Raw genomic sequence first — 14,090 nt, forward strand, 5'->3', positions numbered from 1 at the left:
TAGTCCAGGCTTACACATCCATTTATTAGGAGGAGAGCAGAAACAGTGGTCTTCTCCACCTGGCTTACCATGATGAACAGCGTCAGGAGAAAGATACTCATTGACATGATGGAGAAGCTGTCCAGGAACCAGGTATACCAAATCACAGCATTAGAGACACCCTGGTTCTTCAAGGTCTCCTTCAGCCTCAGTTCCTTCTCCAAGACAATGCCCTTAACGGTCATGGAGACAGAGTAGATCCACGCCAGCACCATGAAGACGGGGAAGCAGCGGTTCAGGATGATCATAAAACTAAGGTGAGAGGAGAAGCAGAACAGAGCATTCTGTGCCTGGTAGAGACAAAGTAAATATGTATTGAATGAAGAGTTGAGAATGACGTCCAAAGGAAAGGAAAGCAGGAAAATAAATCACGGGATCTTCACTAGGTTGAACTTTTCAAAATACCTTTCACATTTGTCACTTTTTCTTTATAGCAAGGTGGTGTCTTTCCAGACAGCCCAGATGTCTATTAAGTAAAGTGTAGGGGAAAAAAATCTCTGTCATATAGTATAGACCTACCCTGTAAGGTCTATACTCTGTGGGAAAGACCTTTGTGGAAAAGACTGCATACCGGTTGCCATGGGTTGTGATTGGAACAAATCAGTGATTCAATAGTCACTGCTTCCATCAGCCATGCAGAAGTGGAGGAGATCCATCCTTGGGATACGTTCTCAGGAAGCAGGACAGATTCGACACGATGAAATCAAGTTAGGGTAAGCTTTACAGGTTTTCCTTGGGAATGATGCACTAGTAAAGCCCTTGGGATTATTATCTATTGAAACTGTTGGGTGTTGTCACAGGAAGGGCTCAATGCCAGCGTGGGAGGATAGTTTCACTCAAAATGGCCCTAGGGAGAGAACCAAACAACCCCACAGCATGCACTTCTGGGGTTGGCCGCCAGAGGACTCTCCCATACTGAATGACCCAATTGCCACTGCCTCTCCACACCCACCATTTCCCAGCAGCCCCTCCCCTTTTGACCCAAGAGTGGACCTGGGCTTTCGCCCTTGGCTCCACTTCTCATCTCTGCTCCCTATCTCTGCTGTCTTCTGCAGGGCTGGAGAACTGATGGGGTCAGTGCCGAGAGCTGCTTTCCTGTGCGCAGGCTGGGCTTCATTTTACAACCTCTCCATCTGGTAACTGGACTGTTTCCTTCACATTTTGCTATTTCTGCTTCCTGAACCCCACAGCCACACACACCAGTTACGGGGACTTCCCCAGTGCTCCCGACACCCCAGGAGCTAAATTTCTAAGTCATCTATGGCTCAGGGAGTGTTTCTACCATGCTGATAAGCCTCCTGGGCACCTCTTCTCTCTGTCCCTTCCTCCACCACTCCAAAAATCTGTTTTCAACAAAACAGTAGGCTGTTTGCTTGGCATGATACTAGCCAACAGATGGGCGGGCTTTAGGATGGGGGAGGCCAGAGAAGCAGACAGAGCTCATCTAACACATTCCTCTACCTTTTCACCAAACACACATCATAAGAATGTTAATTAGGGAAGGCGCTGCATTTTCTGAGGCTCCTAGGAACCAGACCTACTTGCCATGCAGTCCAAATCTGCTGATCTGGCAATCAGCGGGCAAACGCTGTGACCAGAACCCTTCCACATACCAAACATACTATGAAATGGGAATTTAAAACAACAGGCATCCCTCCTTCAACCTCATCCCTATTGTTTTAACCTCCTATGTCCCTTTAGTACCCCCAACACCCTACATTCTACTTTCTCCTATGCTTCTGTCTGGAGCATGGGGCTAGCAGCTTTTGCCATCACAAGCCTATTCTCCCCAGTGTGGTCCTAGTTCCCGGGGTTCCTTCCGGGGACACTGGAGCCTTGGAACACCCTGTTTACTTTAACTCAGGGAGGAACACAGAGGCCTGGGACTCACGAGTCATCCACAAAGCACGGGTAAGGCATCTGCTGGAGATAGACTCCAGTGGGAACCTCTGCCTGGGTCTGGCTCCTTATGATTCCTTGTTCAACCATGTCCTGTAGATAGGCAAAGCCTCCCCAGATGTACCGGAGGTCTTCCACAGGGTCCGCCCTAGGACCAGAATCCCAGTACCTAAAAAGGCACGGGATGAAGGGAAAAAGTATGTAAGTAGGGATGGGCAATCCACCCAATTTATAAGCTCAACTTACCTCAGTCTCTTGAAACAGTCTTGTAAATCAGTGGTTCTCAACCTTCCTAATGCTGTACCCTTTAATACAGTTCCTCGTGTTGTAGTGATCCCAACCATAAAACTATTTTGTTGCTACTTCCTAACTGTAATTTTGCCGTTGTTATGAATTATAATGTAAATATCCGATATGCAGGATATCTGATCTGCGACCCAAAGTGAAAGGGGTCATGACCCACAGGTTGAAAACCACTGTCCTATATGTTCCCAGACTATCCAGTTCTACTTTGGATCACAGTATTAACTCCAGCCATGACTCTAAATCACAAGGTGATTGTTCCACTTACTCGGATCTGCTCCAGTCACACCGCCTTCCATTTAGCTCGCCTTCACTGATTTACAGACTTCATTCACCCTTAACCCTCCACTCCCTACCAAATACAATTCACCATGGATCTGGGCAACATCCCTGCAAACCCCGACTGAACCATCACCTGTCTTTGATCTTATTGGTCTTCTCCACCACATCTATGTCCATCCGAATCTTGTACCTCACGTGTGGAGGTAGGGAGCTGGTCCAGGGATACATGTCAGGGAATACCACTCCAGCCCAGAACCTGTTTTCCTCCAGGAGAGACAGGGCTCGTTGGATGAGTTGAACTTCATCATCATAGCTTTCAAACTTATCCAGGACCAGGCACTGCAGGTGGAGAGAGTTTGAGACTTAATTACAAACAGGGAGCCAGAGGAAACTCTAGTGGTCAAGGGATAGGTCCCCCACAAAAAGACCTATGTACCTAATATTTGTCTAACTCCAGGGTCTGGCATTAATTTCTTCATGTGCCTAGGTTCAGGGGTGCAAAGGTTCTAGAAATGATGACAGGCATTTATCCTTGAAGAGTTAACAGAGACCATGCTGCCCAGCTGTCCAAGGCGGTCCCAAATATGCAAGTTCTCAAAATGACACAAATACCCAAGGCTCTCACTCCCCAGCATGGAGAGGCGAGGGAGTGGGGTCACAGTGGACACAGGCTGCTTTGAAGATCAGAAAGCTGAGGATAAAAGAGTTTTAAAGAGAGAAACATTCCTGGCGTTGAACCTTCCTGGCTCTCTCCAAACACACACAGGCTAGCCAGCTGAGAAACGAACCAGGAAGAAGAAAGCAGAGAAACAGGCAGCCAAATGATTCCATCAGAGAAATCATCTTCATTTGCAACTTTATGGTGAGAAAGTGGAATTATCCCAATGTCCCTTTTCTTCTCTTAGAAGAGAGAGGGAAAGAGAGAGAGCCATAGAAGAACAAAATTAAGTTTCTTTTAGATGGAGTTAGGGGCCCCCACTCGTAGAGATTGCTAAAGTAATTACATTGCACTGGTGTTTGTCTTACACTGGGGGTCTTGCGTCCATAATTTTAGAATGTAACCCACAAGAGGTCAGATGGCCTTGTCTTGATTAATTTGTTCGACGAATATTTACAGAGTGTCTGCGACATGCCAGAGTCTGCCTGGCTCCACGGGCACAAGGAGAGAAGATAACTATCTCTTCCTGAAGCAAACTCAAACCTGATGAGGGAGAGATTGAAGTAAACCAATCAGGGTTGTGCAGAATGACGGGAAGGCTAGTCTAAAAGACTCGGGACACCCAGAGGAGGACCCGGTCTCCTGGGAGGAATCCAGGAAGGCTACCTGGAGGAAGAGGCTGGAGCTGGATGAAGTTAGATAGACAGATAGCAGGCAGAGGAAAGAAAATGGAGGTCAGCTTGACCACAAGGAGCAGCACTGGGGTGTCTGGGGGCCTTCAGGAACAGAGCGGCGGTCCCCAGCCTCCTTCAAGCTTTGGAGCACTGGCTAGCTTTAAAAAGACACCCAAGGCTCTACTTCAGAATCTTGAGAGGCAAAGCCAGGGCACCAGCATTTTGCTAAACAAACAAAGCAAAACACCTCCCAGGTAGTGACAAGACACAGAGAAGGGCACTGGGCGAAGAGTGGTGAGGGCATGGTTGGGACAGATCCATTGTTCTGCTAGACTTCAGAATGTTACTGACCGACTGAGGGCTTTCTCAGGACACGAGCTTTCAGGCTAAGACCAGGAGAACTACAATCCTTAGAATACCGTAGGCCACTGTGGGGTTTTAAGCAGAAACATGAAACCAGATAACAATAGGGAAGTGTCAGGGAACACTAGGCTAGAGTGCCGAGCACATTCAGGGTCAGTTAACTCCAGGAGAGCCTGGAAGTCAGACGGAACCTTCCCTATGCTGTGGAAGAAACTGCAGAGATACTCCTGAGTTAAGGGTGGACTGTGGTAGAACCAGGGTTCCTTACTCGCCAGCTCCAGCTCAGAGTGCCTCGTGGCACACCAGAGCCCAGAGTGCCAGCCTACACTGCACACACAGTGTTGTGTGGCTTATGGAGGGATCCCTCCATATACTCACAAGTGTCCTGTAGGTTGAACAATGAATACTGTTTATCCTCACCTGGTAGCCCAGGAAGGTTAGGCTTTAGAGCAGTGATTTTGTGGGTCACGACCCCCCCCATGGGATCGCACATCACATATCCTGCAAGCCAGATATTACAATTCATAATTGCAGCAAAATTATAGTTCTGAACTAGCAATGAAATAATTTTATGGTTGGGGACCACCACAACATGAGGAACTGTATTAAAGGATTGAAGCAATAGGAAGGCTGAGGACCACTGCTCTAGAGGACCAAAAATTTCCAGGCAGTGGTAGGGTGAGTATCAAGCCCCTATTCACTTGATTAAGGAGAAATTAAGAAACCAGAAACACAAGCAGCTTGTACCAAAGAGCCAAGCTCTGGCGAGAAGCAAGAAAACTCATTTCATTCACTGCAAACCCCTCACTCCGAAGCCGACCCCAGAGTATTAGAACACAGTACAGAAGTCTTTTAGAATAGGGCTGTATTTGAACTCCCAGGTGTTACAAACCAACCACCACTGGGGTTTCTGAATTCAATTGTCCTGCCTCGGCTCCACGCCCTGGGAGAGGCTCCCATGTGGTAGTCTCCACATTCTAGATAAAAGGAGAGAAAACAAAGCAATCTATTTTCTAACTGATACTGATAACGGGCAGCAGAAACACAGGTGTGGGAGAACATCAGCAGGACCAAGGCTTGAAAAGCTTGTAAGGTTAAAAGGAAATTGGATAGGTACTTTTTTAAGACATACAAGTAAAAACAGTGACATCACAGAGCTAAAGGAAATAGATTTTTTTTCAGTCAACTATTGTCTTGCAAACAGGACTTAATTGCTAAGATTAGCACTGGCCAGTCCTGAGACAAGACAGAGGACTACAGTATATCACACACCAAGGAGTTTTCATTTCTTCCGGGCAGAAGCAGCTTATACTAGTCACAGTTTTGTGTGTGCATGTGTGGTGTCTCATGCATAGGCTCTTGTGGCGGCTGCAAAAGCCTGCCTGCAGTCAGATGTCAGCAATTAACCTAACAACACTGCTGTGGGAGACAGGTTTGGCAGTTGTTGCTTGGGCAAGAAGGCTTTGGGACTGAGTTAAGAGAACAGGTGTTTACTGCTTTAGCAGTAGTGACGCACGCCTTTAATCCCGGCACTCTGTGAGTTTGAGACCAGCCTGGTCTACGGAGTGAGTTCCACCATAGCCAGGGCTACACAGAGAAACCCTGTCTCAGAAACACAAAAACAGAACACATGTTTAAATTTGCTTTAGTGAGAGCTCCAGCTTTGATAGAGATAAGCAATAAATAATCCCATTTTGGCTGTTTGCCAAGGTTAGAACTAGACCTGCAGAAGAATAACAGGGTTTGCTAGAGACAGGGAGGTATAGGAGGAATGGTGCACAGAAAGAAATTGGACAAAGAATGGAGGATTTACTTTGGATTTTCTTTCAGCACAGCAGAGTAATAGTTGGTCAAGACAACCTGGGCTGTTTCAAAAGTGACTAGGGGAGTGTGGAATTCCCAATATAGCAAAGACTAGTGGTTGGAAAGGTAGCAGTGTTCTTTACCTAATTTTGGGTCTTATCCATTGCAGACATGGGTTGCATTAATAGACTATGTTATTATTAAAGATTTAGAAATAGTGTCTCAATAAAATAAACAAACAGCAATTAGAAATCATCTGAAATTAGATTTCTAAAATAAAATCAAGATGATCTGGGGAGATGAAAGCCGTTTTAAGCAGTTTTATGGTTTTGGGGCAGTGAATACTGCATGGAGTAAGCTCTTCCCCATTTCCTCACAAAGCCCTGGGATGAAATGTCGTAGGTCTTACGGTCTGATGTCCTCGCTTCACCGGAAATAGATAGGATCAAAGTCAGAAGCAAAGTCTGCACGTTTGTCCTCAATGTGGGCCTTGGAAGTCCCATGCAGGTGTGGTTGTGCCCCAGAGTTCCTTTGAGAGTGAGCCATAGGCCATCCACAAAGTTCTGACATTACTGGAGCTCTCTTGCCTGAGAACTCATGGTCTAAGTGCAGTAACTGATTTGTCCTCTATCTGTCCTGTCCAACATGGTGACCAGTGACCACATGTGGCTATTGAATACTAAAGATATCATGGATATATCATAAGCATGAAGTTTTAAATTTCACGGAGCTGCAGGTACCTCTGTGGGCCAGCACAACTCTAGCGGTATTGAGTCCCTTGAGGTCATGGCCATGTTCAGTTCAACGTGGTCTCCAGTATAATATTTTCTCCTGCTAGGGAGTCAAGAAGTATTTTCTGAACTGAACTGGTTTAAATTTACAAGCCCTGATGGTGCAGGTGTAACTACCTCTATGCTTTGGACAAGAATCTATGCATCCCAGACTCATGAAAAAATAGCAACAATTCATAAAATGACTTTGTTGTGGCACACTTTGGGTATAACTCTTGGGAAAAAAGCTGATATAAATAAATACATGGTTAGCAACGTGACTTCCAGGGTTATCTAGCTCATTCTCTTTGAACCTTATGTCTTTATATACTGGAATAAACAGCTGATGTTTTCAGTGATATTGTTGAAGCCTGTGATGACGTGGGCTCGCTCCATCCTGGCTGTTTTATTAGGCAGCTGATTCAGAGTCATACTTCCTGACATGTTTTCCTAGATGGAAACCTTGATACTCCGGAAAACACAAAATTTAGGAGTTCTCAAATGCTCACTTCTATTCTAAAACATCTAACCCGTTTTCTTCTGCATCATCACCTTGGGAAGAGGCACAGCGGAGTATTGGGGTCAGAGAGTCCTCTATGCCATTCACTCTTACTGTTTCCTAACTGTGGCTTCTGCTGCCCTCCCTGAAATCTGAGCTGTGCCTGACCTCAGAGGTTTGTCCTAAGGGTTTACAAGCACAGGAGACAGTGTTTGCAAAGGCCTCAATGGGTGCCTCGCAGTAAGAATAGAAAGCTAAGGGTATAAGCTCAAAGGTAGAATACTCACCCAGCACGCACAAGACCCTAGGTTTATTTTCTAACATTGCAAAAGCATAACAATAAAATAAGCATCAACTACGAATACTAACTTACTTCATGCCCCAAACTGATCCAAGAGCTTATCCATTTGAACACAGTTCACCTTCACATCACATGGAAATCTGTCACTCTGATCATTCAAAGCCCATTTACATGGTGCACTGAAACAAACTTCCTGGGGGCAGTGTGGTGATATATTATTTATCATTTAATAAAGCTTGCCTGAAGGATCAGAATGCAAAACTAGCCACAGCCATAGAGGCCAGGCAATGGTGACACACACTTTTAATCCCAGAACTCGGGAGACAGAGGCAAATGTGTCTTTTGTGAGTTCAAGGCCATCCAGGGCTACACAAGAGTGAAATCAGTCTAAAAGAGAAACAGAGCTCACGCCTTTAATCCTAGAGAGGTATGTAAAAGACAAGGGACCCAGTGTCTCAGGCTGCATTCTGAGATTCAGTCTCCAGCCATGCTGAGGACAGGATCTCCATTTTAGCCTTGGTAGAGGTGAGAGCTACTGGCTGGCTGCTTTGCTTTTTTGATCTTCAGCTTGAATTCCAGTATCTGTCTCTGGGTTTTTATTATTCATGCTACAGGGAAGAATCTATTTTCCACCTGTACAGCACACTGCATTGTCTCTAGAATAATCAAGCCTTTATAAACACCATTTTACTGTTGCTTTTGTAAAACATCTTGAACACCACAAACCAAAATGACTTTCAGGTTCCTGCCAGGTTAGTCTTCATTAGTGACAGTTGTTCATCAGGGGAGGAGAGCAGTTATTATTTTCTTCAAATACCCTCTTTGAGGACACAAACTGCCCTGAGCTGATCCATAGCACTCCATCTAGTCAGAACAATGCTATGGACAGAAGCCAAAGCCACCTGGGCAATGGGAGGGGGAGAGCATGGTGGGTCTTAATTAGTATCTATTAGCTGATCATTGCCCAACAGGTGAAGTTCAGACGGCACCACCTAGAAGGTTTTATAAAACCACACACGTGAATATTAAGCCACCCTCACTAAACTTTCTTGATGAGGTTAGAACGGAAAAGCGACTTTGAATGTGAGTAGAAGACCCCAAGTGCTCCTCTGAGGTGTGATTCACAATGGAGCTTTGCATTCCCATGGGGAGGCCATTGCCTCACAGCAAGTGACCTCATTCCCTCCTGATACTCACACTAATCTCTGGAGTTAAAATCTTGGCTGATGGGCATGTATATCAGAACACGCATGTGTGTAAGAGGCAGAGCTAACGACAAATCCCCCAGCAGAGGTCCTGGGCTGGATTTATCAAGTCTGTTGTGACAAGCTTGTCAGTTACAACATACCGGGTTCTAGGCAGGCTGTGGAGTCTATTTTTAAATGCTATCTCATTCTCTGAAACTTGCCATCGTGGGGGTTAGGGAAGTATGTGTGCCAACAAGATTGGCTGGTGTAAAGCGCTCAACATAAACTCAGTTCACTATTTGGGAAAGCGAATAAAGTCAGTTTCGTGTTTCGTATGCCCTCAAAGGTAAGCTGTGAGGGAATGTCACAGCAGGAACTCAGAATCTCAATGGGAACCATGACAATGTCCTCTGAAGCCAAGGAAGCAGCAATCAAGCCCACAAAGGGGTCTCACAGTCGGTCGTGTGTGTGTGTGTGTGTGTGTGTGTGTGTGTGTGTGTGTGTGGTCAACATCTGTTCCCCAACCCCCACTTCAGCTTCCTGAATAGCCAAGCCCCCACATGGAGTTCACACAGGGCTGCAGTTCCTTCCTAGCTGTCTTACTGTTTCTGGAAACAGCCCACCCTGGTGGAAGGGAGAGCGGCTGGAGCACTCTCCTGCACAGAGGAGCTCAGTTGTTGACAAAGCTAAACAAAACACCACCTTGGAAGAGAAGCTGCAGGGGCAGCAGCGTTCCCTTCTTCAGTGGTGACCTCCTGGTCTCCGGTTCATAAACATTAAGTCATAGCTTCATGGGGATACCTATTACGTGGCACACTGTGTCTAGAGGAGGCCATAAGGAAATGTCCTTCTTTTCATTTGAACTTGATAATCAAAGGGATCTGGTACCTCGTGTTGACAGTTGTGCATAAATAGCCACATTTGACGGAGAAACCCCAAAGGCATCTATGTCAGGTTGTGGGAGATAAGGGAGGCATTGAAGATTTCTAATCCTCCCTCACTTCTTTTCAAAAGCAGCTGATAAACACCAGTGGAGGCCTCCTGTAGTCCTGATGGTATTCATGCAGACACCTGGGCTCCTTTTGAAACATACCAGTGGATGTGGGCAAACATCCCAGAATTAATTTCCTGGCAGATGTAAACTGCAGCCTTCAAGATTTATTTCCAACTACATGGAAAAAAACCACAGCATAAAATCACTTTGGGCTATTTGGGTTGTTTGGGATGGTGAATTAGAGGCGAGGTGTTGTAATAAATAGTATATACCTGGGACTGTGAACAGACTTCTAAAACATTCACTGGCAAAGAGGGAGGAAACACTGTGATTGGGCGACGAAGAGGCAGGGAATACATGTCAATGAAGAATAAAAGTGTTTCTATAATAAATAAATAAATGCAGTATTGAAACAAATAAAAAGGGCAAGTTGGAGCAAAGACTCATAAGGGGTCAATGTTTTCTACCCAGCTGGTTCCAATGAAAGTTACCATCACTGGCTGACAACTCCCAGGCACTTCAGTTCTCTGGGTTTCCTGTTCCATTGTTCCAACAACACCGGGAGGTGACGGCTACTGTACTGGCTAATAATGGGGCTGTGCACTAACCAGTGGGACCACCCTGTGTCACAAGCACTCTGTTCTGCCACACTAGTAGTCACCAGATAGCTTGGGCTGTCCTCATTTTTCAGATAGAGGTATAGTTGTGTTGTCCCAAGCAGCAGAGCCCATACATAGACAGCCCACAGATGAAGCTTTTACAGTCCAGGCTGGCTAACCCAGACACACAGGTCTCTGTTACATCCATCCTCTGCCCAGACCTCCTGCTCCGTGTGAACTTGTCCAGAGGGCTCACACCTCTGTGACTCATTTCAACTTCTCTTTCTGCCTAAAATTGTCTGTCTGATTTTCTTAGCCATCGGATTTGACCTTTAAGGCTCAACACAAGCAGTACTTTCTGCTTAGATGTAGCATTTATTGGTATCTACTTTGTGAAACCGATACAGATCTACTCAGAAAAGCTGAGAAGTCAAAAAGAAAAACGCGTTGGCATTTTAGCCCTTCAAGTGGTCAGGTCAAGGACGGTGGGGAGAGCACATGGACGAGTTGTGATTGAGAGGAGGGAACACAGAATAAAGAAGGCTTGGAACACTGCCAGGACCTGAAATGTAGATGTGGGTGTGGCCGGCCCTCGGAGCAGAGCAAGCGGGGAAGCTGGCACTGTCCAGGTTGGGAGGTCTGGGGCAGTCTCATAGGATGGGAAGGAGCTGTGGAGCCATTTACCTTCATGGTGATGGGAACCTCCCGGGGAGCTGTAAGCCATCTGTCACCGTGGGCTCACGTTTTAGAACTATCTCATTGGAGAGGATGTGGGAACCGAACAGAAGCAACAAGAGCTCGGAAACCTAGTGAGGGGCCAAGAGAGACAGAACAGGCCTCTAAAAGCAGCTAACTGTGTGGAGAGAAGAGAGAGAACATGGAAGAACTGACAGGACTCGGATGACTTGTAAATTGGATTTTGTAGACAGTGAGCTTCTGGGGAGTCAGGGGTTAACAGTAATGCTCAGTTCATGGCTATACCTACACAAAAGAATGAACTCCAGGGTCTGGAGAGATGGCTCAGAGGTTAAGAGCACTGGCTGCTCTTCCAGAGGTCCTGAGTTTGATTCCCAGAAACCACATGGTGGCTCACAACCATCTGTAATGAGATCTGGTGCCCTTTTCAGACCTGCAGAAATACATGCAGGCGGAACACTGTATAAATAATAAATGAATAAATTTTAAAAAAGAATGTACTCCAACCTTTGTAAGTTCTCATCTTAATATGCTTATATTTAAGCAAAGAAAGACCAACTCATTATCTCCGGAGTACTATAAAATAATTGCTACCTTTATTGGACTCAGTATGTAATTGAAACAGACATTACTTGCAGAGCCTTGTACATTACAGGAAAAGAACTTTGTCATTGAGTCAGTACAGACCTGGGTTAGAATTCTGAAGTCCCAGCCAGGAGGTGTTGGTGCACACCTTTAATCCCAGCATTGGGGAGCCAGAAGCAGGTAGATCTTGATGAGTTTGAGGTCAGCCTGGTCTATAGAGTTAATTCCAGGACAGCCCGGGATACACAGAGAAACCCTGTCTCAAAAAAAAAAAAAAAAAGAATTTTGAAGTTCCCAACAATCTCGTGATCTTTCGTGATATACTGGGAAGTCAACTCTCGCAGTGACAATAATATGGCTATCAGGCAGGTAGGAGTGCTGCAAGAGATGACAAGTGAGAATGCCCATCACAACCCTGATTCCCAGGGTCCATGTAAGACTCTTTCCTCCACCCATGTCCCGGTCTACCTTCTACCTGTTTTCTTTTCTCTGATCGAGTTCTAGATTTTCGAGAGCTCAAAGAGCCACAAAATATGGCGATTGTCTGTGAATTGCTTAGGATCTAGTTCATAGCCTTTGAAATAATAATTGCTCTTGTGATGTAAATTTCTATACTCTGCCTGACTCTCCCAACGATGCCTTCCCAGGGATCATTCAGCTAACAGAAGCAAGCAGCATGGGTAACCAGTCAAAATCCACACATCTAACTCTACAACGTTACACAATCCAACCTCATCTTCAATACCCAATTTCCTCCCGTAAATTAGCCTGAAAAATACATTTCCCAACATCATGGTTGGGTGGTGGCATGTAGCCCAAAGTATTAAGCATACCAAAGAAAAGTAGCTTTAAAAACTAGTCACTGATAATTCAAGAAAATAACCACCAACAAGTTCATAAAGAGTTAATGAATGTGCGTTTTCTCAATACTTAGCAAAAGGCAGTTGTTATTGGTTAAAGTACAATTTTATGCTTTGATGAAAGGTTTTTTTATATTAAAGTTTGGCTGAAGTCTGCTTCCTGATATGACACTTAAGACCTGAAATCCAAATGTACTAAGCAATTCAAATTCAGTGTGAACTGTAAATAGATTTGATTTATTCCAGGACTAAACTTTTGCTGCACAAAGAATTAAAGAGGAGAGGTATGTCTGTTTATTTCAACTAAACAGTAATTAGAAGGATAATTTGTGATTTTTTTATAATTGTGTTTTTCTACAGAAAACATGAATAGACACAAATATAGGTTTTGAATAAAATGTATGTGTGTAAGAATTTAAGGTATTTACCTAGATGTGGGCCAGCAATGGCTCAGAGGGTGAAGTCACTTGCTACCAAGCCTGAAACCTACATTTAACCCCAGGAGCCCACACAGTAAGAGAGAAATCACTATATAAGTTGTCCTCTGACTTCCACACATGTCATGGTACCCCCTACTGCCCTCTACCACACACACAAAGTAAGTAAATAAGCAAACACACCCCCCCACACACACATAAATATTTACCTATGAAGTCCTCACTGAACTTCAGGTTCCCTAGGTTTGGAGAAGAGGATGATGGAACAGTGTCTGGGAACAGCCTTTCCACATGTGAGTGATGTGGAGGTTCTCAAATGTCACTAACATCTGTCCACCTTCTAACCAAGAGAGGTCTGTGTCACCTTTATCTTCATTTCTCAGGAACAACAGAAAGGCAGAACTTAGCTATGGGGTAAGGGATGCTACACAGAAAACTTTATCTGAGAGGTGGTCTGAGGATAAGAAAGGTCCTCAGCTCTGAGTCACCGTCCACTGCAGCCCGGCATCCCAGAGCTGTCCTCACAGCCTTCGGGAATAGGCAGACCCAACTGCAGCTCTACGAAGGCTAGCCCAGTGATCACCAGCCCTCACTAATGCTCAAGCAGTTTCTGGGGGTGAGAAAAGGTGCACTCTCATCGTGGTTTGTGGTTCAGAGCAGCAGCTGCCCTGTGTGGTGCTCTTGGAGTGAGCCCAGAGTGTCTCAGGTCATCCCCACAGCCGTGAAGAGGTACTGGTCCTTCCCTACCTTCTAGACACAGAGTCCCCCAGCCTAGCATTTACACGCAGGTCTGATGAATGTGCTCAGTGCTCTGTGCCTCCGCGCTTGTCTCTCATTATGTCCGTGATTGTTACTTCAAATTGTACAAAAATAAATAAAGTGTACAAAGCCAAATAAAGGGTCAAATCTCTCAGAATGACTAAGAAGAAAGAAGCAGAGATTTTAGCCCTTGTGGGACCGGTGAGACAGTCGCATATGCAGCTGTTGATTCAGGAGAATGGATACCCTTCAGGCTGCTCCATGGGATGGTCAAAACTAGGGCCTCACCCTAAGCAGGAAGATGAAGATTTAGCCCCTCTAGTCACCGAGAAAGTCAACTGACTTACCCTCACTTCCCATAGTGAGGAAAGAGTTAAAGATT

At 45.3% G+C, this 14,090-nt stretch overlaps 1 protein-coding gene across 1 annotated transcript in view; it reads right to left on the reverse strand.

Moving 5' to 3' along the window:
* Positions 1 to 14,090, reverse strand: part of Abca4 (ATP binding cassette subfamily A member 4) — a 123,776-nt gene that overhangs the window by 66,444 nt on the left and 43,242 nt on the right. The window contains exons 12-14 of the mRNA XM_040751937.1: positions 2,657 to 2,862; positions 1,931 to 2,107; positions 69 to 291 (exon numbers count right to left, since the gene is read on the reverse strand). Coding sequence (XP_040607871.1) covers positions 69 to 291; positions 1,931 to 2,107; positions 2,657 to 2,862 — 606 coding nt within the window. The remainder of the gene's footprint in view (positions 1 to 68; positions 292 to 1,930; positions 2,108 to 2,656; positions 2,863 to 14,090) is intronic.

This window comes from Mesocricetus auratus, unplaced genomic scaffold, assembly GCF_017639785.1.
Source record: "Mesocricetus auratus isolate SY011 unplaced genomic scaffold, BCM_Maur_2.0 Super-Scaffold_100009, whole genome shotgun sequence".
Classification (NCBI taxonomy): Eukaryota; Metazoa; Chordata; class Mammalia; order Rodentia; family Cricetidae; genus Mesocricetus; species Mesocricetus auratus.